Here is a 24,113-nt window from a genome sequence, read left to right as displayed (position 1 = left end):
TGAAGCATTGTTTCTTGATTTTATAATTTAAATGTAAAATTATCATATACAAGATAAGATAAAACAAACACACATTTACTTTGCAAACAGTATATTCTAGTTTGTGAATATAACTCTTAGTTATTGATGCCAATTTTTAATTAAAAAAATAATGACTTATTTAGAAGCATAGTTTAGATTATTATGCTATTCTTGAATTAAATCAAAATAGTAAGAAGTTCTTAGATTTGAATCTTATAAATATTCTTACTTGCCAAGATTTTGATGTTTTTTATATTACTCCAAGATTCTACTATAACTACTACTTAAGTAAAAACCTAATAATGCATAAATGATAAATTGACCTCCATTTTTTATTGCTTGTATAAATATCCTAATTCTAAAAAATATAAATTTGATTTTTTTAATATTATTTATTTATTTATTTATTTATTTATTTATTTATTTATTAGACAAATAAAGTATAAATTTAGTAACATAAAATATTCCATCTATTTAAAGAATATATTATTTTAACCACAATAATCCTAAAATAGTAGAATTTGTTAGACATTTATTTAATACTATCAGACTTTTATGACCCTTTATAATTACTTTTATTAGTGAAATTTTAAAAATAATATTTCTAAAAGATAAAGATTATTTATTTATAGATTTTACATATATAAATTTAATATTTCTTAATAAAACTATCTTATGACACTTAGCATGATTATAATGATAAAAAAGAATTAGAGGCATTAAGATTTTTAAAATAGAAGTTTAAACTATAGGATTTTTAGATTCAAAACAATCTTTTATTAAAAATAAAAGCAAAGAGGTAGAAAGATAATAAATAGCAATAATATTATATATATATATATTTATTTATTATATAATATATAATATAAAAAAAAAAAATGGATTTTTCTAATACAAGCTTAATCTTTCTTCACAACATTGAGTTTTTTCTTGTGTTGTAATATAATTAAAGAATTCTCCATTAATCAACATATCTTCAACATTTGATTCTATGTTTTAATTACTCTTAAGCATGATTTTATGATAAAAAATTAATAAACATTGATAAATAATATATTTAAAAAATATTATGAATTTTGGTTGTATTCCAAAGTTTTGTATAATAATATAAAATTTTTATTTTTAGAAGTATATCAACTAAAAATTTTTTAAATTATTCAAAAATAGAATGTGTTAAACTTTACAAACTTTGTGGCACTTGTAATGCAAGAATTTATGGATTAATACTATTTTGCAATCCATGGATGCCAAATGTATTTAATTTATGAATAGGAATGAACAATGTAGTAAAAAAATACTTTATAAAAAGAAATATTATTTTTGTATTTAAAATTACACATCTTTAAAAAAATAGTTTAATTTAATAGAAAATATATTACAAACAACATAGATAATACACCAAACAATTATTGTGTTATTATATGTATTTGAAGTCAAAATCTACTATTGTAATTGTTGTTTTTAAACTTTGACATTGTAAAATTGGAATTGACCTTATTGCACTTATAATTGCTTAAATGCCTTTTTGGAGAAATTTGTTACATGCACATTATAAAATATTATGATTTAATTCTATGCTAAAGACACTAAAGACAAAAGACTACATCTATAATATAGCATTTTTCTTCTATACTTATTTACATAATATTAAAAAATTGATGAATACAATGTCATAAAAAACAAAAAAAGCAAACAAAAGCAATCAAAAATAAATTGTATTTTATTGTAGTGGTTTAGGATTAAAGAATTCAAAAACAATCCTTGGTGTTAGAAGATATCAAAAAACATCTACACTAAAAACAATCAAATTAAATTTCAAAAAAAAAATTGCATAATAAAATTAGTGTTAGCAACAAAAAAACGATCAGACATTTTACAAGTTTTAGTTAAAAAGATCTGTGAGAAAGGAAACCAAAAGACAATCAAACACTTCCGAGCATCATAAGTTGGCCCTAGACAAGTATGACCAGATAACAAGGTGGTTTACAGGCCAAAGCATGCAGATCCTTTCTGAGTGAACACTGTACACGGGATCGAATTGCTGATCTGGGCTATTAAGAATTATAAAAGAACCGAAAATATTATTATACATTGCGAAGGATGGTCAGTCAGGGCCAGAATTACTACATCTTATCAATAAAATCACAGATCTTTGGTACAAATGTTGATCTGCTCGACACAACTATTTGGATCTAAGCGTCCCATTTCTGTGCCCAAGTACAAACAAAATCTGCAACAATCCCTGGCTACCTCCTCGTTCTCACATCGAGTGGTTGTGCTCACACGATCCCCGCAGGTGGTCTACGTTTGGGGCTTACAACCGCCTGCGACTCCGCACTTCATCACGTCTGTCGCTAGATCCTCTATCATGAGTGTATTGCCGAGAGTCTCCACGAGAGAGCCAAATGTCCCTACCTCCAATGTTGGGTTCAGCTACTTGCTTCACTAACTTTTCCCTAGTTGATTCTTCTTCAACTTTACTTGGGATTTCGGCTACTCCAGAGGGTTGACTACCTGCAAAAAGGACGAAGCAAATGAGACAGGGCTCTTGTTGGGTACTCAATCCAACAAATGTCTGTAACCAAATAGGAAGAACTCGTTACCTGGAGAAAGCTGTGAATTCAATCCTAGATCTAGCTCTGGAATCATAGAAAAATCCACTCCTCCAGCATTAGTCATCTCATTTGCAGTTTTCTCCTTCACAACTTTCTTTGCTTTTCTATCTTTGTTGATTATCTCCAATCTTCGGAAGAATTCGTATTCCTCACGTACAGCATCATCCAAGAAGTTAGTCTGCTGCTTCTCTTGGTCGCCACTCCAAGGGTCCTTCAGCTCAGAGGCCTTCTCTGAGGTACCAGCCTCAGAATCAGTGCGTTCATTCATATATGTGTCTTCCTCATAGTAGATATCTGCCTCAACTCCATCATCCCTCTCTAAAGTAGCAAGAGCTGTTTGTGCCTTCTTAACTAGCGAATCAGAGCCGTGCTTCGACTTCTCTACAATCCGCTTAATCAACATCCTTCCGAACATCTCTTCAGCCTCCAATATTAGATTGTCCTCGCTAAAGATATTAACATCATCATACTCTGAGTTTTCTGCACACTGATGCTCAGGCTCTGATGCTCGAGATTGGCATTCCCAATCAGCTCCTAGTGCAGGACCAGGAGTTTCTCCTTCCATTAGACCTTCCCATCGAGCAATCTTTTCAAGCACCGTGGGACTTAGTTCCCCTGGCCACTGTACAGGTGCACTTTGAGGTGTCTTAAACAATTGTTTCACCTTATCAACAGGAGTAGTCAGTCCTGCCCGACTAACCCCAACCCAGGTTGACGGGTTTTCATCAGGAGGAACTTCAGACTCAGAAACTGGTCTAACTGCGGAATTTATGTATCTGACAGGATGAGTTTCGGATGGTCTGTAATCTGCAGTCTCTATTTCTGACATGTCAGAAACAGATTTAGACGATTCCATTGCTTCAGCGTATCTCACATCAGATGAACAGGGGTCTGCCGGTGAGGTGGATTCCCCTTTATGCAGACTTGCAATGAAAGCATAGTTGCCTAGATCTGAGTTGTATGACGTTCGTCTGCTTGGATAGGGCACTAAAAGCTTTGCACGAGGAAATAAGGAATCTTTAGTAGATGTTTCTATAGGATGATCCCAAGTATCTGAGATCGAGACAGAACTTGAGAAATGACCAACACTTGGGGTAGCACTGCCCATATCAACACTCTCCGCACGACCACCGTATGAATTCAATCCATGAACAGAATCAATAAGCTGCGTAATAATCTGAGCATTATCCAATATTGGTCTGCAGTCCCTAGCAGCCACTTCAGCCTGAGATGGCCCTTCTTCTTCAAATTCAATCATTGATCGCAAAAACTCATTGGAAACATCTTCACCACATGCTGCTAATCCATTGCCATGCAAACTCACTTCTCCTAAATTTTTGAGTTCCTGGACAAAACTAGTGACTGATAACGTTAACTCTAACTCTTATGGTTTCATGGACATGCGCAGAATCAAGTCATAACCTTCTTTTATCATCACTTTTGAGAAAACCAACTCAGTAGGATAAGTGCCATCTATAACTATGTCACAATCAAATCATAAGAGTATATGCCGACAATCACTATTAACTTACTTACATGGCATGTTGCTTTGAAACGTGACAAGTCAAAGAGGACCTATCAGTTCTGACAAAGTTGCAGTTTTGAAACCACCAAGCAAAACCTTAGTCGACATGAAAAGCAATTAAGTGAAGGCAACATTTGTAATTACCTGCTTTGCAGACTCCCTGTTCAAGCGGGTTTTCAACTCTCCTTGCAGTACAGGTTCTATGTGTGAACGTGGCCCTGCTAAATCTTTTTCTGTCGCATTGCCGCCAACTGATGTGCCATTTTCCTGCAATGGAGAGTGAATGCAATCTTTACCACTTTTCCGACCACTTGATACCTCCGTAATTTCTTCATTGGGGGTTGAGATTAAGCCGACCGGGACAATGCTCAGGTTAGGTGTACTTGGAGTCGCACATTCATCACCTGCAGTTTAAAACCCATTAAATAGGAACTTCCCGAGATTTAAAAGACCTCAAATACCTTCTGTACGTTATTGATTTGCAAAGTCGTAGTCACTAACGTTAATGTTGACCGCTCTACTTCGTGCAATAACTATGATAAACTGCAAGGCGACTAAGAGCAAGCAGATTGACTTCAGCAGCTGTTGGAATAGATTAAGAATTAATGACAGTAGCCAAAAAAGATGAAGGCTGAAGAGATACCTGAACCAGGAGCAAATGAAGCTTCGGTCAACCGCCTCACTTTGTCTTTCCACATCTCAAGCTCCTTCTCCATTAGTCGTAATTTTGACTGTGATTCTTCGAGGTCCTCTTCTAACTCAGTAATTAATTCATCTTGTCGAGCTGTCTGTATGTCATCAATTATTTCAACCATCACAATAAAGCACAGTGGACGCTCATTCAGCAGAGAAACAATCTCCCAGAGTCGCCAGAGGTGATCAGCATAAAATGAAATAAAATCAAGAATTAAACCAAAGTACTGCAGTGCACACTCTTGACGATACACCGTACAGCTTTGGACTGACCTGCAGTTTACGCAATAAACGCGTGAGTTCCCGTGGTGAAACTGCATAATTATTCAAGCATGCAGGCTGTGCCGGACCTGAGGGATCACCATCTGAGTCTTCTTCTAATCCAGCAGGCAGCCCTGCTGGCGCTAAATCACCGTAAAGAACCGATGCAACACCATCCATGTCCAGCTACGGCAACCATAAACATGAAAGTTTCCATCATATTGAATGGCTTCAAAATAAACTTTGGTGCCAGATTCTTGTAATACTCGCCCATTCACGAATCTCACTAATTACAAAAATAATCTCAAGTATTATCTACAAAGTAAATGCCACAATACCTCATCCAAGACAGAATATTGACTATCCATAGTTGCAGATTCCCCCCCAGTGAGTTGATCAAGTTCAGCCTCCAACTCCGCTTCAAGCTCAGCCATATGATCCTGCTGAATTGATTCGTACTCACTCTCTCTTAGTGCCTCATTTTTATTCGTGTGTACAGGACTTTTCCTCCTAGAAAATTCCGACTTCAGTGCTTCCAAGTTCATTTGCGTCTCCTCCAAAAGCTGGCTCAACTTTTCCACTTCAAGTTTTTGGGGGCCAGCACCCAACAGTACCCCAAGGCCCAGTCCAAAACTGAAAAGCAAGGTCTCAAAAGACACTGGTGAACCTGAGATAAAACGAGACATGAACGTCGGAGACGTATGTACGAATTTCAGTCAGTATAGTAGCAAACACGCACAAAAACATACGGTGCAACAACGAACTTCAGTTTGTCACCAAATCAATCGAACTCCCTTCCACCGTGACTTTCCGTACAAATTATCGATACAAAGTGCGAGAAGAAAACTCTCGACAAGTGTAAGAGTCAAAACAAATTATTGAATAACACAGGAAAAGAATATACAAATTCAAATTAAAAAAGGCTAGATATGTTTACAAAATGAGCTTGTCAAGTACCTTCTGTGCTCGATCTGTCAAGTTCTCCCTCGAAACCATTCGAATGAATGCGCCTAGAATCGGATACTTTCCGTTTCTTCAACAGAACTGGCAAAAGGGTAGTTTTATTGACGCCATCACTAAGACTGGTCGAAGCCAAGTCATTTGCAGAAACTCGTACAGAGTAATTGTCAATGTCGCTGCGACTTTCGCGCTTACTGGATGTTGCTAGCTTAACAGCGTATTCCTTCAAGAATTTTGAGAGATTAGGCAGACTTGGTAAACCACTGGAAACCGTAGATTGTCTGGATTTGGAACTGCTTTCATCAGCAGTATTGGCATTACTTGAAAGCAATGCAGCATTGCAATCAGTCACGCTTGCGTTATCACTTTTACCTTCCTCAGCTGAAGATGAGAAATTCAGCGGTCGAATAACAGACTTGATTCGCTTTATATCCAGTGCGTCTGCCATCTGAGCCCTGAGACAACTCTCCAAAGATGACACTGGCTTTGGAGAAGCTCTAAGGCCTCGCACTTTACGAGCCAAAGCTGTACCTTTGCTTATCTTACCCGGAGACCTTCCTATGTAATCTCCGCTGATCTGATCTCCAGCAGGAACCTTCCCGAAAAAACCAGCAGCATCGAACCCCAAGAAAGGGTCAGATTGGCCCATTAAACCCCATGCAAAAGCATCAGGCTGAGCGTCCGAGGGAGATATCTCCTCTCCTTCCAAACCGTCCTTAATTCTCTTCCCAGTCGATGAACTCCAAGTCATGTCACCTGAATCCGTGAAGTTAGACTTCCGTGCATCCTGCTGCCTTTTTCCAGGATTGTTGACTAACAGATTCATTTTACCGTTCCCAGTCATACCTTCTTTAACCTCGCAAACCGGATAACCTCTGCCGCAAGAATCCCTCTTCTTTTTAAGTGCGCTTCTCTTCAGTCGCTTCCAGGTTTTGTGTTTCTCAGGGTATTTCACCGCCTGAAAGACGTAGCCATATGGTTCCCTTAAGACAATGCCTGACGCTGCTCCGTTAAAGGAATTGGTAGAGTAAAAACCATCAGTCCCAGCAAGCTTAACTCTGTCATCCTCTTCGGTAGCGACATAATTGCCATCCAACGAGGCGTGACCCTCACGCACATGCGGTTCATCTTTGTTGCATGGCAATTTTGAAGTCAGATCAGAGACACTGCCAACGTTCAAAGAGGTGCCGACACACTCAGTAGCTGAGATCTCTTCGACTAGCTCAGCGCCACAGTCAGTCGCTGAACCGGGAAGAACTTCCTGGGATGTTGCATTCGTATCTTCCGTTACTTCGAACGTGTACTTTTCAAAATTCTCACCAAGAAACGATACATCAGCAACCACACCCGCATCAAGCAGTTCACCCTCCGGAGTAATGCTAGCTGCAACAAAGCCCTCAACTTCATCCAAGTATTCAGCAAGACAAGGAGCAGATTGGGACGACAATCTGCTGCGCCCTAATCCACTTGGAAAGGCAGGACTGGCTTTGTAACTTTCTACTTTTGAATGTTGCTCACTTCCACTAGCTCCAGATTCAGTATCTTCCTCTTCTTCGTATATTATCTCTTCTCTTGAACCTCGAAGAGAACTGATACAGCTATGTATAGTATCTTGCTTGGTTGCTCCACACGAACCTGCATCATCTTTCTTGTGAAGCTTCTCTAATTCAACTAGCCTTTTGTACTCTTCAATATGGTCAATGTCCTCCACATCCTCAAGCAGAGGCCTTCCTCTGAAAGAACCTCCATAATCATAACTAAGCCTCCTAGTGAATACTTTAGTAGGTAGAGATCTACTCCGTGAGACTTTCGCAGATGGAGACCTTCTGGGAGGTGTAGAACCATATAGCGCCTGCATTATGTTTAGACCACACAGTGAGCTCCACAATAACATGTGACTGTAGGATGTAAGCACAACATTACTCGAGTTTGAGATAAAATACAATCTTCAAGGTCCATTAAATGCAGTCCACTCTTGAGGATTCTATCACCATTTTATGGCTTCTTGCATGAGCGCGAAAATGATTTCCAACAATTCAATGTTCTAATAAGCGACAGGCACTCCCAGCTATCTCATCTTCGACGACACACTATACAACTCCAGTGGATGTTTAGACGATTACAATGTCATCTAGATCTACTCTCACTCCTCCTGAAATGTAACAAATGAATTTTAGAAATAAACATATTACGTAGAATATTGACCTCTCTCTTGCTGTTCTTGCCTCCCATTCATCCCGGGTAAGAAGATTTTGGTGTGGTTAACCTGATCCTTCTTGTCGGACATCTGCAAATTTTCTTCCTGCAAGATCCATTAAAAAATCTCATTCTTTTTTTGTTCAAGCTGTGCTTCTGTAATCGAACTTATCTCCAAGTAAAGACAAAACTGCCTCACGGAATAAGTTTCAAGCAAACCAAATAAACAAAGAGTAATTTTACAATAAAATATCAAGCTCATAAACAAGTACGGATTCACTAAAGCCTGATAGGATAAAGATGTCCATTAGATCCGTTCAAAGCATGAATAGATAATAATGAATCAAAATGAATAAATTGTCGAATGATTGGCTGAAATTATAAGTGTAGACCCGCCCTTCAGGCTCTTCCTCACTACGAATCCACACTTCTATCAATGCTAGCACGAAACCAAGAATCCAGCTTGAAAAGCTCAACAGCCTACGAATACATTGAGCTTCTTTTACAATAAAGAAGCCCTACGCAACCTAACCGTCACTGTATTTAGACCGAATCGAATACTGGAACCGTCGACACTGAGCTTCCATTAACGTGATGTCTACCAACGGCTCCTCTCCCAGCACTGACATGCGGGAGAAGAGCGGCGATTTATACCAGCAATTACTCGGGAATACAAGATTGAAAATTCTCGATAATATAAACACCAAAATGGAACGAGCCCTCGACCAAATCTACTTCAACATGTGTGACATCGGATGGAGATAAACACATCCACCACTCAATCACAGCTCGAGACCTAAAACGTGTCAGTGCGTCAGTCTACACAAAAACAGAACTGAGAACTACTATATTCTCCGAATTTAGCAGCCCCTGTCATACTAAACGAAGATGGTGCTTCACCTCAATCCAAATGCACAGAATACATGAGAATGAAGAACTTCGAGCTGTTATTTCAGAAAAAAGAACAACTGCCACAATTGCTTCTGCACTCGTTCTTCTTTCAGCACCATCCCCGGTGCATCCAATTCCGCGATCCTCAAGCATAAAAGACCGTCGCATCCAATGAGATAGTCTTCAGTCGGTATGATTTTGTAAGTATCGTAAACACATTTCAGACACCACAACAACCCGCCAACCACATCGGCAATGGCTCCCACGCAAATCGTATCCCGCAAGCAACTAACTCACAATCAACGCGCTAGAAACTGGTGAGCAGCATTTGAGGTCAAAAGACGTAGGATCTTGAAACTGTAGCGATCTCTCCAAGTCTCCGCTTTCTACACTCCGTCCCACAATCGAGATCCCGCTCCAACTCAACCATGCAACCTGTTTCCCGATCACGCACTCACGCGCTCACTCACAAGACCTTTCTCACCACCCACACCACGCCCTCAACCCCCCTCAGACCTCACAACCATAGCCTGACTGCGCCGCAGCCGAGCCTTCAACCCCACGAGTCGTAACTCTCAAACAGAAGATAAATTAGAGGGGAAAAAAAAAGATTATGCTACAGGTCTTGATGCCGGAGCTATCCCGTCAAACCTCTGACCGATCCGAATCTTCGCAGAAAGCAGCTCACACAAACCTCACAATCTCAACAGAACATCTCGCTGAACACTCTGCGATCAACATTCAGCTGCCATCAAGAAACACTCAACCTTAGACACTTCCTTACTCTCTTTCTCTCTATCTCCCCTTCTCCTGTCACAACGACCAGAAACTGCAATATCGCCAAAAGCTCACCTCGCGGGAGACGACGAGGTCAGAGCACGAAGCAGCAGGGAGCGAGACAGGCGGGAGAAGGGCCATGGCCATGGCGACGGCCCAGCTAAGCTTGTTTTGCGCGTAAGCGTGCTGCTGACGACGACGGCTGAGTAGCTGCATCCATTTTCTCGATGTAAATTGTTCACTAAACCGCAACCAGGCTTCTAAGCACAACTTCCACCACAGCCCGAATTACCAAAACCAACATCTGGTATATCATCTATGGCTGATGTGTGGTCCAGTCCGTTGTGCACAGCTACGGTTAATGATCCACGCTAAGGCTGCGGGCCTAAAGCAGAAAAGTGACCTTGTCCTGCATTCCACCATTGTACCAGTCCCAGCAGCTCGTACCTCGTCCATCCGCGTCGTCCGTCGCAAGTCCATCCACTCTATCCTCCGCTCCGCTCCTCCTCGCCGTGAGTCAGTCGTTACCATCTTCGTCGTCGTCATTTGTGCGAAAGGCGCGCGACGCTTTCGCGCATCGCGACGCTTGGTTGATGCCTGCTGCCCTTGCGAACGAAGCTGTCTGTCCTTTCTTTGGCCCGCCACAGCCCCCCTCCCCGCCCCCGCCCCGAAGTGCGTCCCCATTCGAATTTTGAACTGACAGGATCACGATTCCTCGCCCAGGTTTCACTTCTAGGGATGATGCTCTCTCTCACACCCCGCCCTCCTAAAGATTCTTCCCCCTTCCTGGTGCTGACCTGGACCCCCCCTCGATTTTTCCCCTCACACGGCCCAGGCAGCATATCGGGCAGGCTACACTAAACAAGAGGCTCTACTAAATTTGAGGCTACACTATAAATTGGCTTACTAGTTCCCCTTCAAAAGCTCTTTCCAACAGTCAATCCCCCTTGTTGACTTCCACTGTCTCACATGTGAACAAAATTGCTGTCTCTCTGAGCCCCCAATCCAGCTGTATTATGTATGTACTTGTTTGACTCTTGCAAATAGGGCAGAGTTCATGGGCTGGGTGTACAATAACAATTCTACTTTGTTTTTATTCCTTTTCCTATTGGATTGGCATTTAATTACTGCTTTTGCTTCCTTTCTTATCATGAATCAATTGCAATTTATGCATTTTATTCTTGAATGGGTCATTCTATTAACCCATGGATTAGGTTTAGGGTGGCAATCTTCAAGTCTGTGAGATTCTCCAGTGGATGTGATCAAACCTTTGTTTAGAAGCCCAGAGTGATCATCACTAGAAACACCATCCCTTTTCGTATCCACATTTTTGTATACTAGGTCTAGGGCTACTAAACCATAGGAATTCTGTAGTGGAGGGAAATCTGAACTTTAACTCAAAACCTGATGTGTGAATCATATGGCATTTTAGCATTAATTTTGTATGTACTAAAGTACAATGTTTTTCATATTAATATTATTTCATATGCTGACTATTAGAGACATTTACTGCACCCCCATTTTAGAAGTGATCTCGTCCAAGTATTTGTTGGAATGTACTTGTGTGCTGGTGGGGAGACAATTCTTGTTTGACTTTCCACTTGATTGTTTGATTTTGATTTTGATTTTTTCTTTATAGCACGGATAATCAATCGTGTAAGATATTTGTATATGTTATCTTTTTGAATAATAACATACTATTTTTCATACTAAAATGTGTCTGGGGTTCAAAGTCTGTATTATTATTTTTTGTTTTCCCATCCAAACAGGTGAAATACACATCACTCATGAAGCATAAAATATAGTACATGATATTTCTGTTATGCATTTAGATAATGAGATTGCAGATGATACATTCATATTTTGCCACCATTTTATCAACTAGTTGACGTTGTGAATGAATCAATAAATATTATTAGATGTATAAGCAGAGAGCACCAGGATTCCATGTTTAATGTTTGGATTTGCACCATATTCACATGTTTATATATATATATATATATATATACATGTGTAATTAATTAAAATATCAACACAGTGATAATGTTGTTTCAATTTAATGAGTCTAGAGTGCTGCATTTAAAATCTAAAGACCAATTTGGCATACTTATCTTGTAACAAATAATATTAAATTTAAGAACTTAATATGTGTACAATAAAGTGATTTTTTTAATCTGACCTATCTCTATTTAAGAAAAAACAGATTTCCAATCATTTTCCCATAATCTTCCTTGTTTTTAATGTCCAAATATTTTTGTTGTATGGGAAGGTAGAAAATGCAACTTATTCACATGACACTTTGCCTCAACATTGGATAATAGCACTTGCTGCAACAAGAGCATGTGCTTTAATACAAGCTTGCACAAGAAGCATCATTGTTCATTGTAATAATAAAGAAAATTAGCATCAATCATAAATCAATTACCAAGTCCACAAAACATGACCCATCACATATTAGGGGCTTTGAAGTATGTTAAGAAAAAGAAGCCAAACAATTACCTCTTTCACAACTTAATTTGCTTTTCTAATCATTCCCAGCTAAGCCTATTTCTTCATTTATTAATTCAAAATTGTTTCTCTAGGAATCTTAAAAAGCAAGACAAAGGCTTCTTTTAGAGGTATAAAGGGAACCCTAGATCTTGCAAAAGACAGCAAAGTCCCACTTTCCAACGGTATCTGCTTTCGGTTTGGATGAATGAATGTGTGTGTTCCATTTTTGACTCTCTCATCACTACTTATTTAACAAAAATTTTTTTAACGAAATTAAAAAAAAATTTACAAATTTAGGAAGGGTCATGAGCTCTCAACAAAAGATAGTAATATCTCCACTCAAAATTACGAAATATTTTTTTAACCTTTTCCATTACAAATTACCTTTTTCATGTATTTCATGCAGCCAATCCCTGAAAAGCCCCACTAGACTTGCCATTGCACTGTGGTATATCTGGATATCTCTCCTGTCCAATCAGAAAACTCCAAAGCATTCCCGTTTTTGTTATATTTAATAGTTTTCGGAACAATTTTAATTATAAATTTTCTTGTTTCTTAACTGTTTAGAAAAAGTCAAGTTGATAATTTTGAAACTCCAATACACAGCTCAAGTCTCTTTAAGCATGACGTGGATCAAGATATTCGATGATGTTGCGGATGAATGATGATATGGATGAATTCTGGATGGGAAGAGTGCCATTCCTCATCCGCCTGAGGGTTCCTTAATTAGAGTGTGAACAGGGGTGCGGGTTAGGTGATTATAATGAGGTCAATGGCATGCCTAACACATGGCTTTGTCCTGCACTGATATGAACCTGTGGATGAATGATTGACGAATGTAGTTCGTCGTCTAGTTGGAGGTTAAGCACAAAGTGACCCCCTTCTCAAAAAGATGCTTTTTCTTGCACAACCAATTCCCATCCTCACTTAAGAAATAGAAAGCAACAAATAGGAAGCGGAGAGGAGAAATGAAAATAAAAATTAATATACCGTGTGATGGATAGATGCTGTTTTATCAAAGGTATGTTAATTTTGGATGATAAGGTTGGATCGTCTTTTTATTTTTATTTTTATTCCTTTTCTGTTTTGGTTAATTTAATAGAGAAGCAACTTGGGGACTCTAATAATGTGAGTTGTCTTCTGAATTTCACAATAGCACTCGATTTTAGCAGTTTGGGTGTGCGAGCATGTGTACGTGTGTGGTATGGATTTTGAATGGGTGTGTGTAAATTCCTTCTTGAGTTTTCTGATACTTAAATAAACTGAATTGTTATTTGCAAGCACGGTTTAATGAAAAGAGAAACTGAAAACAGTCAAATATGATTGAAATTGATAGATCTCACTTGGAATTGCCTTCAGTAAAACCTAAATTTATTACATTTCATTGAGTTTGTGTAGTGAAGTAATGAATGTAACATTGGTTTTATTTTATTTTATTTATTATTATTTAAAAATATTTTTTAGAACATGTACCCTGCTCTGTGCACAGTCAGCATCCAGAGGTTGGAATCTGCAGACGTGGACCCTCCCCCACCCAACACATTTGGGCCATGCTGTTCAACTCTCTTCCACCGAATGGTTCCCCAACTGCTAAAGCTTCCCCACCAGTTTGAAACCCCTCAAAGTAAACCTGTTAGGGTTGCTCAGAAGTCCTTTTGTCTACTGTTCATAATTCACCTTTTTCCGCTGCTGTGCTGATGTAAAGTGAAGATAGCTTTTTTCATGCAGTCTTCAATTGACAGGAGAGATGAAGGAAATGGGTAGGCAGACACCTCCTTGGCTGTTACGTCTTCTGCTGGCTTTTAGTGTGGAGGAGAAGATTCTTCTGACTAAGCACATGGGTTTTGCCACTACTGGAGCCTTGACGCAGTGCGAGAATAGTATCTAATTTTGCTACAAGCACCGCAGGTCTTCGTTGAGAGCATCTGCAGCATGTACAAGAAACACAGCAAATCCTTTGCCTCATTTAAAAAAAAATGAACTGATATTATCTGGTAGCTCGCATCGAGCTGGGCTCACAGTCGAACCAGAACAATGCTGGTCCTTTGTGGTGATGGTTCTGAAAGAAGAGATCACTGTAGCTCGACCTAACTTTTCCTAAACTCCCTGGACGAGGTTTGAATGTAATCCTCGACTGGTGCAGTACTTGTGGCACAATATGCGAGTCATGCCTTTCACTGACTTCGAATCCTCCGAAACGGGATTCTCGGGGACTGTCCGAGATTTAGCCAGACTCTGAAGCAGCAGTGGCCTTTGTGTTCTGCCAATTTGTGTTGAGTAGTTTGCAACACCAGTGTGGACAAGTGGCATAATCAAGGCACAGGGTGTCTTCTTGCACAATGGATTGAATATTTGTGCAGGTGAGATTTCGTTCAGATTGTGTTGCAAATGCATTCTCTGTTCACAGATGATGCACGTTTTCTGAATACTATGCTTGGCATCCTGTGAGAATTGTTGAGCAAGAGAGCACATCGATTCTGAGACATAAATCAATGCTCAGGGCAATAGCTTTATTTATCGGTTCCAAACAGCTCGATGAAATCCCAATAGCTGATCATGCAAACTAGACTATACACACATCATAGACTCCCACAAAGTAGTTGAGATAAATATAAACAATTCCACGCCTTTAGAAAATACCCACTGAGTGGGACGATGTATCAGATCCACTGGAATTAAGAAGCATGAAGGCATTGAAGCTGATCGCAAACCGTTTTCGAAATGTTCTGATGTGATGGGCAGAAAATGTATCACACATTCCGCCCAACCTCGTGATGATGAGTGAGGAATCCTGTCATAGGTCACGGTGACAGCTTCCAAGGGAATATCAGCTTCGCAAGGCTCTCATACAACTTGGAGGAAAATGATAAAGCTCTAAGATGTCAAGGTCAAGGTAGAACACTAAATTTGACATTGTGGTTGGTGGATTAGACAGTGATGAAGCTGACTTCCTGTTCAGTGATGCATTTGCAAGTTTATCAGTAGGAACACCTTTATTGATTTCTTTGTTTATTATAGGATAAAACGCGCATCTTCAGGTGGCTGCGTCCTGCCAATCTCGGCACCATCACGTCACAACTACAAATACGGACACGGCCTGCCAACTTTATGGCCAAGGACTGGTGCATGTCTCCATGCAAACTGTGTGCCCAGAAACCTGCAACTCACTCTGGCAATACGTTACTCACCACCACCACTGTCGCCAGAACAGCCGGTGTGGCAATACTCAAGGAAAACAGCGTGGAAATAACAACATAATACACGGATCTATACAATTACCGTGGACGTGAAAGTGAGACGCTGCTGGAAGTATTGCAGGCACTGAAAGTTTCATTTGAACCATCAAGTCAACTTCCCAATAATGCAATGCGCATATCATCATACAACAGACATCCCCTTGAAACAGCAGAACTAGGAGGCTGAATGTTAAGAGCCCAGAAACCCAAAGAAGGTTCAAGACATGACTATCCAGCACAGCTTACAAGATTAAAATACAGTTGAGGAACTTGCCAAAACCCATCATTTCATTGGGATTGCCGAGGAATTCAATGACAATCTTCACTAAGAACCTACATCAGGGTTGAGTTCCCAAAAACAGATTTCTGCATTGCAGACAGAGACAAAGTCCGATAGAAAGAAGAGGGAGAGAAAGGGAGTAGACCTAGGATACTGCTATATACGGAAATCAAGGGATGGGGCGAGTTCTGAACTCCCACGGCAAGCGAAAGAATCTAGAAAACATACCGCTTGCCCAAGATTTGTGCTTCTGCAACCCTGCAATGGCGTTGAGCTGAAACAGAATGCAGCAGCATCAGAAAATGCCCCATCCATGTAGGACAGAAGGAACCTACTGTTCTTTCCAGATACGTCCCGTCACCCTAAGTTTGAGTTCCTTTCGATCACCACCTGAGAAAAAAAGTGCCATATTCCTTTGGATGATGAGACCGTCATGACTATCCCGCACTTTGCGATGACTGTCACGAATACTACGTGGTACTCCTTGCCATATCAACTTTCGTCCGTTTGCTCCGACCTCCAAACTGTAGCTGAAATTTTTTGCCTCATTATCATCCCCCATAAAACGCAAAAAAGCCATGTAGACAGGGGCCATTCCAAGCTGAAAGGCCTCAAAATGAAGACAAAAATGCTGACCAAAGCAATTGAATACCTGTATCACACCCCCAAAAAACTCAATTTTATGTCAGTGCACAAGTTCTCTAGAAAAGATCAAATTCGCCCAGACCCTGCACTGCTTGCTAACTCCAGCTGTGAATGAGAACGTTCCAAACTTAATAATATCTCAAAAGAAAATGAAGGGAATCTTGTCCCCCATTAAATGAAAACACCTGATTTAAGAGTTCGATTCAGGACGTAGAAATTACAAGCAGATTATTACGCAAACTATCTTTCCACTAATTGATAAAAAGAAACTCAGAGATATGGCTTGCTGGTATTACCGTTAGCATCCAGGTTGCGTTCTCGACCTCTTGTGGGTTAGACTTCACATAGCGATGATTGAAAGTGCATCCATTGTGCATATCAACTTTGTGTTCATCTCTCAGATGAGCCACAAGCCATGGGATGTCACCAGTTACCGAGCACTCTGAACCTGCATATGGACAATTGTACGGCCGATAGGTACACTGGGCCTCGTGCTTAAGTTTACTGTAATAAGGAAATATATCTGGACACCCCAGACTTTGGTACCTACACGGCAACTCTAGAGACTCGGCCACCTTTTCAAGGGCCAGGCATCGGATATTCCCAAGCTCATATCTGCAGGTTGGGCAGCGATTGTGCACCCTTTGCTTGCAGTTGGAACACAATGTGTGTCCGTTTGGGCACTGCAGACATGAAAGGTCACAACGATGATGATAGTCAAAAGGGACTGAAATTCACCAGGAGACCAAAAGAGGAACAGCGCAAAACAAACTGACACGACCTTATCCATAACTTAACAATCGATACAAGATAGGCCACGCTCATCGCACTACAATTTCCATTCGTATAGAATGATCAACTGCGGAATCTAAACAAGATGCAGACAGCTGCTTAAGAAAACACTACAAATGGAGCTTGGCGACATCAAGACATCATATAGGGGCTCCTAGAGCGGAATATGCATACAAGCATAAAGATTTAGCACCAGTAGCAATCTGCATTGAGAGAATGCATAGATTTTGGCATTCATCCAAACACAAATATAATCTGCTTGTGGGGCTACAAATCGCATAATAGTACGCCAACCCTTTTCCCGTAACTGAACCGTAGAAGAAACATTAATCTATTGAACATTAATTTCATAGGCACTTCCAATGAGTTCCGAATCGAATCTACCCAAATTGCCCTAGTATGTTCAGATGACATACCTGATGAATGGGTGGGTACATAGAGTTGGTGCACACGGGACACTCCAGAAGTTCATGGACGCTACTAGATGGTGTCCCAGCTGATTTTCGAGTCACAGTCGAAGTGCTTTTCGGAACAACTCCGGACTCCGTCTCTGACTCCGTGCTTGAAGGAGTGTCACCCTCCCGAATTGGTGATTCTGGTATTTCGATCTTCATGTTAGACGGAGCCATTCTGATCACAACGGAATATTCCAAAAATGTTGAAGATTTGTAATTCGCCAACACTGTTCCTACTTTCCCAGTTACTAAGGCGGACTGAGCCACCGTTCAGAATGTCGGGATCAGCGAACTAGTTGGTTAGATCAAGGAAAAACAGTTATATGTTAGCACCAAAGCGTCTAAACCTGCAAACAATTTCTTTGGAACTGAGCGACTCTTACTCAGTCCATTTGAGTTGGCTGCTAATCCTGTTCCTAATATTAGGAACCTCAATGTTGTGAGACATTAGTCCGCATCACACGAATCTCGAGAGATTATGGCCAACTCTCATGATCGCATGCGGAAAAAGCTCTGCTTTGGTGGGCGACCTGATGCAGAAATCCAGTCACAGCAACTTTCCAAATCAGAATTACGAGCCCCAGCCATCCTTAACTTTAATCGGACCTTCCCGTAACATATTGAAGATTATCCAAGTATGCACAAATTCTACTTCCGGCCGATTACACTATAATTCGCGACTCCCTGCAACAGCTCTGGCACCCTGAAACACATACACAGATGTGGACTGAGTATAATGCGCTAAATAAATCCTCCCGCCTTTTCCTCCGAACCTAGCAAAACTGCTAAACCAAACGAACTCCCAGCCAACCTCGAATATGAACCACTAACCATTCCCGAATTCTAACTTAGGGCTTAATGTCCGCACACAAGTGCAAGCCACAATCCGAATTGAGTCCGGTTGATCTCACTCGTCTCTAATCGATCCAATCTACCTACACCATCAGTCCCCTACTAGCACGCGAACAATAACGAAGCCAGACATCCCACCACCAATCCACCTCGATCCTTTCCCTACTACTTCGGATCCATCCCGTCCTACCAACTGCTACTATCCATCAGCAAATCTAACTAGCTCAACGAACGGTCCCTGTAACCTTCGGCGCACTCCCCTCTCCGGACTCCTAAATCACACTTCACAGCCCCTGGCTGCGACGAGGAAGGCTCCCGCCCTACGGTCCCCGAACAAACTCCTGTTTAAACTCGTTCACATCCCAGGATCAAGCTCCAACAGCCGCAACAACCCGCTCCCGACCGGCTCCCTGTACACTCGAAACCGTCTTCCGCACCGTCAAACAGTTGAAACGAAAGGATCCTCAAGTGGCAACAAACGGGTGACAAAATGGTGCGTCCAAACCCTATCCCAAGCGCCAAAAATCTAACGCACAACCTACAGAACTCAGCTCCGCCAAACGCAGCAAGGCAACCAATGTCACAATCGGCATCTCCACCATGCGGGTGCAAAATGCCAGCAGCAGCATTAACCGAACCACGGAACAAGGGAAAGAGCAAAAGGAAGGGGCTCGTGTAGGGGAGAAGCGGCCATAGCCGGCTCTACGAACAGAATGGCCGAGGGGGGGGGGAGGGGTAGCTATGGCGGGGGACTCTCTTCCTTGCTTGCTTGCTGCTCTCTCTCTCTCTCTCTCTCTCTCTCTCGCTCTCACTCGCTTTGCGAGTCCAGTCGAGTCAAGGGCTGGGCCTTGAGTGGATTGGGGTGACGGGACCCGGCTTTTCGCCGGGTCCCAGAAGCGATAAGCCGGGTGCGGGTGCTTGGTGAGAGGTGGCCGCCCGTGCTGCGTCTGCGGGCGCCAGCCCTGCGAACCAGCGGGTAACCCTCCTCGCCAGCTCTTTCCTTTTATCGCCTCCCTCTGACGAGCGCCCGCGGCTGCGGCGCCTGCGTCTCCGCCTTGTCAGAGAAGTTCTGATACGAGCCCCCGCTGCCTGTCGCCTGCTCGGATTTCCTTTTACTTTTTTACTTTTTTACCTCCATTATTTGTGTATTTTTAAAACCCTGGATTCTTCTGTACACCCGAGTGTCAGAATGTAGCCTTGGAGAACACCAAAACCTGACTCCAAAGAGATTCTGAAACGATACTGTGTTGGCCATCAGACTATCTATCCAAGCACCCGGTTTCCACATGATGTAAGCAAATTATTTTGTGATTGGTGCAGGTCAATTGGCCTGGACCTAGTCACTGAAGAACAAGAAGACTCAGCTTGGGAATGTTGTAGATGCCATTCTGGCATCAATTTGCCAGAAAAGATGGGTCTGGACCTGGGCTCAATACCTGACACACCAACACCCACACAGACACCCATTTAGGGTTTGGAATTCCTCGGGTTCTGATAGTGGGAATATTCTGATACCAACCAGGATTTATGACCATTCCGAGGGTCAAGTTTGTGAGAGTTCCCACTTTCATTTTGTGGGTCATTGGACAATGTTGCTGCTCCACCTTCGGTTAGTTGTTGGCCCACTTGGGGATATCATGTTGAGTCAACCGCAAATGTTTTTTGTATTAGAATGTGGTCACAAAAAGGGTTTTCTGTCTCCAGTGGTCACATGACTCTAAATTTTTATTATCTCATTGGAACAACGAGTGATGTGTTTCAAGGTTTGAGCATTTTGCTGACCTTTTAGTGGTTGTTGAAAGCTCTCCAAAAGTGTTGTAGCAGTAGTTGGCTTAGGTTCTAGTCAGTTAGTACATTGAACTTTTTGCATGCAATTGGTTTAGAGTGAACTAAGGTGGTTGTGTGTTTGTAGCAATGGCATCAAATCGTACTTGCTAAGATCATGATGGTGATTAGAATATGAGGGAGAAATGTATCACTCAAAAAGTAAAGTGAAGATGCATAGAGGTGTTCTTTGTCATATTTCTAAAAAAATTAATAACACTTTCTTTTGTATTTTTTTGGCCTCTTTTATAATGTATAAATTCAGCATAGTTAGTTTTGTTATTTTATTATTTCAAATAATCAAAAAAACAAAAAAACATATAGTAATTCTTAATGAGTTATTAATTTAACTATTGAATTATTAATCAATAGCTTTTATATCTATTTGAAGGTCTGCAAAATAATCCAAAATTTGTTTAATAAAAATACACTAATTAAATATTAATGATTCTTTATTTTCTAATACAAATGTGTGTTTATATATTTCAATCATACTATTTTATAAATATCAATTAAAAAGAAATATACTTATATAGTTTGTAAAAACTACAAAACTTAGAAGATTCATTTGATTTTTTTTTTAAAGTGTATTGATGCTTGTACATTATTATTATTTTTTATAATCAAGTGATTAAAATTTTTATAAACATATAAAAATATATATATATATAACAATGAAATCAATAGATTAGTTGATTAAATTTTAGTACTAATCCATCAAAAGTTTAAAGATATTTATTTTCCTAGTCAATAGAAAGTAGATGTTGTATTTCATGTGACTCAACATGGTTCTTAAAACATTAATATTTACTAAACTAGTCAAAAAAATATAACATACCTACACATCCAACCTTGTAAGATCTTTGTGCCTTTATGATTTTTTAATATCTTAATATAATTTATAGCATAAGTCTTACACTTCCAACAAGATAGATTCTATTAATGTTATATAATCTTACAAGAATATAGAAGATATTAAGGAAATAATAATATTATTATCATTATTATTGTAATTTATAAATTAGTGATTTTATAATATAAAACCAATAAAATTTGAATAAAAAATAACCAATAAATCTTATGATTTTTTTTATGTTTTTAAAATTATATTATGATCAACACATAGTATTTAAAAAACTAATAAATGACTTTGTAATTGGTACAATGTTTATTACTCTTGGCAACATTTAAGTTATCTATAAAAATATCTAACAAGTTGTTTTAAAACATATATTTTAGCAACTTGTGTATTAATTTTGTAATTGATATTGTTTAGTTAAAATTCATATTATATATATATATATATATATATATATATATATAAACCACTATCTTTCTATTCAAGAATACAGAAATTACTTTAATAATTTTAATTAAAAATTAATGTGAAGAGTATTACTACAATTATATGGAAGTCTAAATTTAAGTCTAAAATAGGCAATTGGAGTCTAAATAATATTCTTTGGCTAGAAATAAGAACAGAGTTGTTTCGTAAAATTTTATTATGAATTCTTGTTTATACAAATTTGGTTGGAAGACAATATTTCCACATCATTTGTTTGTTTGTTTGTTTTTTCTTTCTCTTTCTGGTCTTGTAATCCTTTCAAATATTTTAAATTACTACTCAACAATAACTATATAAGCTTGGATTACAGTTGAAATCTGAGTGTTTAAAAAACTCAGAAACAAAATTGCGTACCTCCTTAAAATAAAACTTTTCAAATTTATTTAGCCCTTTGAAGTTCATCCACAACTATTTTTTTATTTATTTTTCATTGAATATAAATTCTTGTCACCAGTCATAAACACTTCTGTTTATATCACATCTTTTTACTTTTATGAAATAACATAAAAACACAAGCTATTACTTTCAACCAAATCTTATAATACCGGCTCATACATTGACCCGGGTCCATAAAACATTTTGATATATTTTTTTAATCTTATTTCTATTGTTACAGATCATAATCACATAAAACTTGCAACATCTATGAACATTAGAAGTAATTCGCCTATGTATGGAATCTCAAATGCTTGTCAGCTGGGGCATAATCATAAGACAATACAAAAAACCACAAGAGACTAGCTTGTAAGTTTGCAAGGTGCTGTAGATCACAACCTGCATTCAATTTGTGATAATTCTCTCAACTCAACTGCTCAAAAAGAATTGCAGATAGGTGAAGATACCTTCATTTAAGACAAAGAATGATTGCTTCAGTCAAATCTGCCTTCACTGTAGAAATACAGGACATCCTTACACATTCCCTACAAAGATACACAAAATAACAACACACTGATTACAAAGGAACCCAGATTTGGTAAATGGTACAACATGAATCTACACGGCCAAGTATGCAAGCAAAGTATGTAGGTGTAGGCTTCAGTCTTTCTGACATAAGTATGTAACAATGTTGAGTAGAGCAGGTGACAAAGTTAGGTCCCTCCTCAGCCATACAATTGTGACCTCATAGAGCTTACAATCACACAGATTGATGTGCATTCAGTGAGCTCAAGTGCTTCGTCACATTGACAAATACAAGTAGTGCCAGTTGGGTAGTCGTCTCTTGAACTAAGTCTACACTGTGGGTCAAATGTACTTCTCATTTTGACACATGAAGCAAAGCGAGAATGGTGGAATAGTCTTCACAATTGAATGAAATCAACATACGTAATGAGCTCAATTGATTTTGATGACCTAGCTTTTGCGACTTCCGCTGAAGAAGCATTCCAGACTCAGTTTTGTTTGATGGGGAAATGAATATGGCAAAAGTGCTCAAACCTTGATTGCTGTCTACGCCATTGGTGGGTTTTCCAAAGCATGAATGCACAGAATCAGCTGCCAATTGCAGTGCAGGCGAGCCTGCTCTCAGTGCGCGACTGTTTATTTTACTTACCAAAACAGGGCTGGGGAAACTCTGGCTTGGTCATTGTATCTTAATTCGTCATCACGACACCAAAATTTTGGACATCGACGTCACGAATCCTACAGACAGAAGTCTCTGCATCAAACAAACAAGACGCTCACGATCAAGTTGTGAATACTGTATTCTACTGGAACAATGAGACACGCTATATATATATATATATATATATATATATTGCTTTTATCCCGGTGAAAAAGACTGACCGAGACAAGCGTGCGTATCAAAGGGAAACTTCATCGCCAAATTCACACAAATCGCGAAACATGTTAATAACCCACATAGACTTCTGTACCGATCCAACCGCATTTGCTCGCTAATCTCAGCAGAACACCCTGGAGCTCTGAACTGGGTAAAAGCCATCAAGAAACAAATAATTAGAACTGCACAGCATGCATCGAAACCACACAGCTCGGACTTCGAGCAATGCGCGAATGATAAGCTGCACTGAACACGAGAAAATAAGATCACTTTAGGGTAGAAGTCAATAAAGGGAGCCTGTAACCGCGACATGCAGCCGTAGATTGAAAAATCAGGAGAAAGTCTGGAATCTTTCAGCGTACGCAGCAATGGCAACCACTCCCACAAAAAAGACTGCCTTAGAAATCACGCTTTCAGTTTCTAGATCTCGGAAGCAAACTGTGCATATAATTGTAAAGCGGGTCCAGAGCCATAGATG

At 39.6% G+C, this 24,113-nt stretch overlaps 3 protein-coding genes across 7 annotated transcripts; all 3 read right to left on the bottom strand.

The window, feature by feature from the left end:
- Positions 1–2,082: 2,082 nt before the first annotated feature.
- On the bottom strand, positions 2,083–10,213 carry LOC112285470 (uncharacterized). 4 transcript variants are annotated; one of them, XM_024526325.3, is made up of 9 exons: positions 10,015–10,213; positions 8,281–8,377; positions 6,073–7,927; positions 5,454–5,782; positions 5,128–5,301; positions 4,805–4,949; positions 4,306–4,565; positions 2,625–3,981; positions 2,083–2,535 (listed from the first exon to the last, which is right to left on the bottom strand). In XM_024526325.3, exons 2-9 carry the CDS (start codon positions 8,305–8,307, stop codon positions 2,336–2,338), a joined length of 4,347 nt encoding a protein of 1,448 aa, XP_024382093.1. In that variant the 5' UTR covers positions 8,308–8,377; positions 10,015–10,213; the 3' UTR covers positions 2,083–2,335. The 4 variants fall into 4 exon arrangements, with proteins under 4 accessions (XP_024382093.1, XP_090108409.1, XP_024382094.1 ...); XM_090252283.1 differs by having other exon boundaries at positions 9,947–10,022; XM_024526326.3 differs by lacking the exon at positions 10,015–10,213 and adding an exon at positions 9,172–9,750.
- Positions 10,214–15,826: 5,613 nt separating this feature from the next.
- LOC112285919 (E3 ubiquitin-protein ligase SINAT3) lies at positions 15,827–19,497 on the bottom strand. Its single transcript, XM_024527302.3, has 3 exons — positions 17,799–19,497; positions 16,887–17,273; positions 15,827–16,597 (listed from the first exon to the last, which is right to left on the bottom strand). Exons 1-3 carry the CDS (start codon positions 18,009–18,011, stop codon positions 16,277–16,279), a joined length of 921 nt encoding a protein of 306 aa, XP_024383070.1. The 5' UTR covers positions 18,012–19,497; the 3' UTR covers positions 15,827–16,276.
- A 3,402-nt stretch (positions 19,498–22,899) lies between these two features.
- On the bottom strand, positions 22,900–24,078 carry LOC112285659 (uncharacterized). 2 transcript variants are annotated; one of them, XM_024526642.3, is made up of 2 exons: positions 23,641–24,078; positions 22,900–23,512 (listed from the first exon to the last, which is right to left on the bottom strand). In XM_024526642.3, the coding sequence occupies exons 1-2, from the start codon at positions 23,945–23,947 to the stop codon at positions 23,448–23,450; spliced, it is 372 nt and encodes a 123-aa protein (XP_024382410.1). In that variant the 5' UTR covers positions 23,948–24,078; the 3' UTR covers positions 22,900–23,447. The 2 variants fall into 2 exon arrangements, with proteins under 2 accessions (XP_024382410.1, XP_073391681.1); XM_073535580.1 differs by having other exon boundaries at positions 23,251–23,512; positions 23,730–24,078.
- Between the last annotated feature and the right edge of the window lie 35 nt (positions 24,079–24,113).

The sequence above is a fragment of the Physcomitrium patens genome, chromosome 8 (assembly GCF_059467195.1).
Source record: "Physcomitrium patens ecotype Gransden chromosome 8, ASM5946719v1, whole genome shotgun sequence".
NCBI classification, from domain to species: domain Eukaryota; kingdom Viridiplantae; phylum Streptophyta; class Bryopsida; order Funariales; family Funariaceae; genus Physcomitrium; species Physcomitrium patens.
Note: the sequence above shows the minus strand (reverse complement) of the source record. Positions and strands in the feature narration are given on the sequence as shown.